This window comes from Zootoca vivipara, chromosome 12 (assembly GCF_965207765.1).
Source record: "Zootoca vivipara chromosome 12, rZooViv2.hap1.1, whole genome shotgun sequence".
NCBI lineage: Eukaryota > Metazoa > Chordata > Lepidosauria > Squamata > Lacertidae > Zootoca > Zootoca vivipara.
The window spans coordinates 30,262,194-30,265,731 of NC_142595.1; the positions used below are offsets into that span (position 1 = coordinate 30,262,194).

Below are 3,538 nucleotides of genomic sequence, written 5' to 3' on the forward strand. Positions count from 1 at the left end.
GAGTGGAATTCCCTGATCTGGATCTTGTGCAACATTAGAAGTGAATAAGCTCCACCGCAAGAATGAATTCCAAAAAGTTTTACTGCAAAACTGTTTAAAACTAGTTACAAAATAAAACGTTACAAAATGCAAAGTAACACATTTCTCTAAACAAACTAGCAATAAATTACAGACTTCTTTAAAACCTTGACATTGTCCAAAAACCATTCTCGCTCTGGTCCCAGAGAAAAATCCTATCTCAGTTGTGCATTTTTCTAACCATAAATTTACTTCTCCATATATATTTTTTGCAGCAATTTGCTATTAAAAATAAACATCTCATGACATTTCATCAGCATTTTAGTGTGCATACCTTCTAATAAATATGTTTTATGTGCAGTTTTTACTAATGCACACATTTTTCAAGCATTTTTGTGTTAGTTTCCCTAATATATCCATTTATTTACATAAATTCCCTGAATATATGGATTTTTCTAAACATTGGTTTATGGGCAAACTTCATAGGAAAATTCAGAGAACTGAATTTGTGGTTAAGTTCACATATTGAAAGTGTGAATTTGATAGATTCAGATGAAATTGAGAGTTGAGGTGAAATTCTCACCCATTGCTATTGGTAGTAGCAAGGGACAAGGCCTACAACAGTGTTTAGAAAAGGAAACCAATCAATAAAGTTTAGACAATATTAGAATGCCATGTTGATTTCTGTATAGATTAGAACTCAGCTGATATTAGATCGAATGTAGCTGAGCTATGGATATGAAAAATAATGGATGAAAAAACTCAATGTAAGCTAGAGGATAGAAGTAATGTGTGCTCATCAATGGCTCCTCTTCATCCTGGAGAGAAGTGACTAGTGGGGTGCCACCGGGTTCTGTCTTGGGCCCAGTCTTATTCAACATCTTTATCAATGACTTGGATGATGGGCTTGAGGGCATCCTGAGCAAGTTTGCAGATGACACCAAATTGGGAGGGGTGGCTAATACCCCAGAGGACAGGATCACACTTCAAAATGACCTTAACAGATTAGACAACTGGGCCAAAGCAAACAAGATGAACTTTAACAGGGAGAAATGTAAAGTACTACACTTGGGCAAAAATGAAAATGAAAGGCACAAATACAGGATGGGAGATACCTGGCTTGAGAGCAGTACATGTGAAAAGGATCTAGGGGTCTTGGTAGACCACAAACTTGACATGAGTCAACATTGTGATGCAGCAGCTTAAAAAGGCAATGCAATTCTGGGCTGCATCAATAGGAGTATAGCATCTAGATCAAGGGAAGTAATAGAACCACTGTATTCCGCTCCGGTCAGACCTCACCTGGAATACTGTGTCCAGTTCTGGTCACCACAGTTCAAGAAGGATGCTGACAAGCTGGAACATGTCCAGAGGAGGGCAGCCAAAATGGTCAAAGGCCTGGAAACAATGCCTTATGAGGAACGGCTTAGGGAGCTGGGTATGTTTAGCCTGGAGAAGAGAAGGTTAAGCGGTGATATGATAGCCATGTTCAAATATATAAAAGGATGTCATATAGAAGAGGGTGAAAGGTTGTTTTCTGCTGCTCCAGAGAAGCAAACACGGAGCAATGGATTCAAGCCACAAGAAAGCAGATTTCACTTAAACATTAGGAAGAACTTCCTGACAGTAAGAGCTGTTCAACAGTGGAATTTGCTGTCAAGGTGAAGTCTCCTTCTTTGGAGGACTTTAAGCGGAGGCTTGACAGCCACCTGTCAGGAATGCTTTGGTGGTGTTTCCTGCTTGACAGGGGGTTGGACTGGATGGCCCTTGTGGTCTCTTCCAACTCTATGATTCTATGATTCTATGCTGGTTAATGAAATGTTTATGGCACTTTATTTATAGGAAACCATTCACATACAGAAGAGCACAGAATCCCATTTTCACAGAACAACTCAGGAGAAAACTTTAGAAGATCTCCCAAAATTTAAGAGTTTGCTCAAAGCAGTTTTGATTTCTTTGTTTCTCATGCTGTAGATGAATGGATTCAATGTGGGAGGAATTATGGAGTACATCACAGATACAACTATATCCAGATCAGATGAAGAATCACTAGGAGGCATTACATAGGCAAACACCCCACTTAAAAGAAAAAGAGAGACAACAGTGAGGTGAGGAAGGCAAGTGGAGAGGGCTTTTTTCTTTCCACGAACAGAGGGGATTTTTAGCACTGTTGAAAAGATCTGCATATATGTTAAGATGATGAAAACAAAACAACCTAGTGCTATACCAGAGCTTAGCACAAGAAGCCCAACTTCAACCAGGTAGAAGTTAGAGCAGGAGAGCTTCAGTAGTGGTGGGATTTCACAGAAGAACTGATTAACAACATTAGAACAGAAGGTATTTGCAAAGGTGCTCCCAGTATGCAACACAGCATATAAAATACAAATAGTCCACACAATCGCTACCATACGAATACAGGCTGCTTTGTGCATTATTGTCTCATAGTGGAGTGGGTTGCAAATAGCAACATAGCGATCATGTGCCATTATAGTTAGGAGAGCAAAACTTGATGTTGCAAATAAAATAAAAAAGAAAACTTGAGCAACACATCCAAAATAAGAAATAAACCTGCTGTTTAGGAAGGAAAGAACTATTGATTTGGGTACAATGACGGAAAGTGTTCCAATGTCCAGCATAGCCAAATTCAGTAGAAAGAAGTACATGGGTGTTTGAAGGTGGTGATCAAGGACAATTGCAACAACAATGAGGAGATTCCCTATGATTGCTATAATGTACAATGCTAGGAACACAAAGAAGTGCAAGATCTGCAGTTCTCGGATGTCCGAGAATCCCAGCAGCAGAAATGTAGACATAGAGGTAAGATTGCTCATTTTTTCCACTGGGAATATTCACATATTACCTATACCAGAATAAGAGAAGAAGAAATGTTGAGTAAGCAGTTTAATTTAAGCAGGACTCCAATAATCCAATGAAGCTGATATTTCTTTGCTGAAATATTTAATGAAGACATAGTATGAAAGGCTGTCTGACCCCTCTGTATTGTCATGAGAGTATTCTTGTCCACTCATTGAGCCTCTATATCTGTTGCAAATGTGTTCAGGGCAAGGTCTGACTATATCAATAATCTCTTCGCCTGACATCTATGACATCTATGCATTCAGAGGGACATCAGAAAGAGAAGCCAGCATGCAGGAACATCTATGTCATAGGAGTTCACCACCAAGCTATAGGTCCCAATGATTCAGGGTTCACAGTTAAACTACCAGACTATTTGCATACAATATAGCCTGCATATAATATAGCCTTCATTTTGGGTGTTTGGCTGGATGTGCAAAGGAATGTGAAATTTAATGCATCCTGAGAAGACAGGGTGGGTCAACTATTTTCATTGGTGATGCAGATACAGATACATTTCCTTCCCACAAACTGTGTGGACACATTTTCCCCAGTTCCTCTGCCCGCCCCAGAAAAGTCACCATAACAGCAGGTCCTTTTCACAGTTAGCAGCCCCCCCCCCCAATAAAGAAGGAACTGCTACTCAATATTCTGTCAGGTCCCG

The 3,538-nt window shown here is 39.7% G+C and overlaps 1 protein-coding gene across 1 annotated transcript; it reads right to left on the minus strand.

Annotated features, from left to right (window-relative positions):
- Window positions 1-1,910: 1,910 nt before the first annotated feature.
- On the minus strand, window positions 1,911-2,849 carry LOC118077616 (olfactory receptor 14J1-like). Its single transcript, XM_035101261.3, has one exon. The coding sequence runs from the start codon at window positions 2,847-2,849 to the stop codon at window positions 1,911-1,913; it is 939 nt and encodes a 312-aa protein (XP_034957152.3).
- Between the last annotated feature and the right edge of the window lie 689 nt (window positions 2,850-3,538).

Excerpts from the sequence above, each read along its gene's own strand:
- LOC118077616 (XM_035101261.3), bottom strand. The coding sequence starts at position 2,849 with ATGAGCAATCTTACCTCTATGTCTACATTTCTGCTGCTGGGATTCTCG.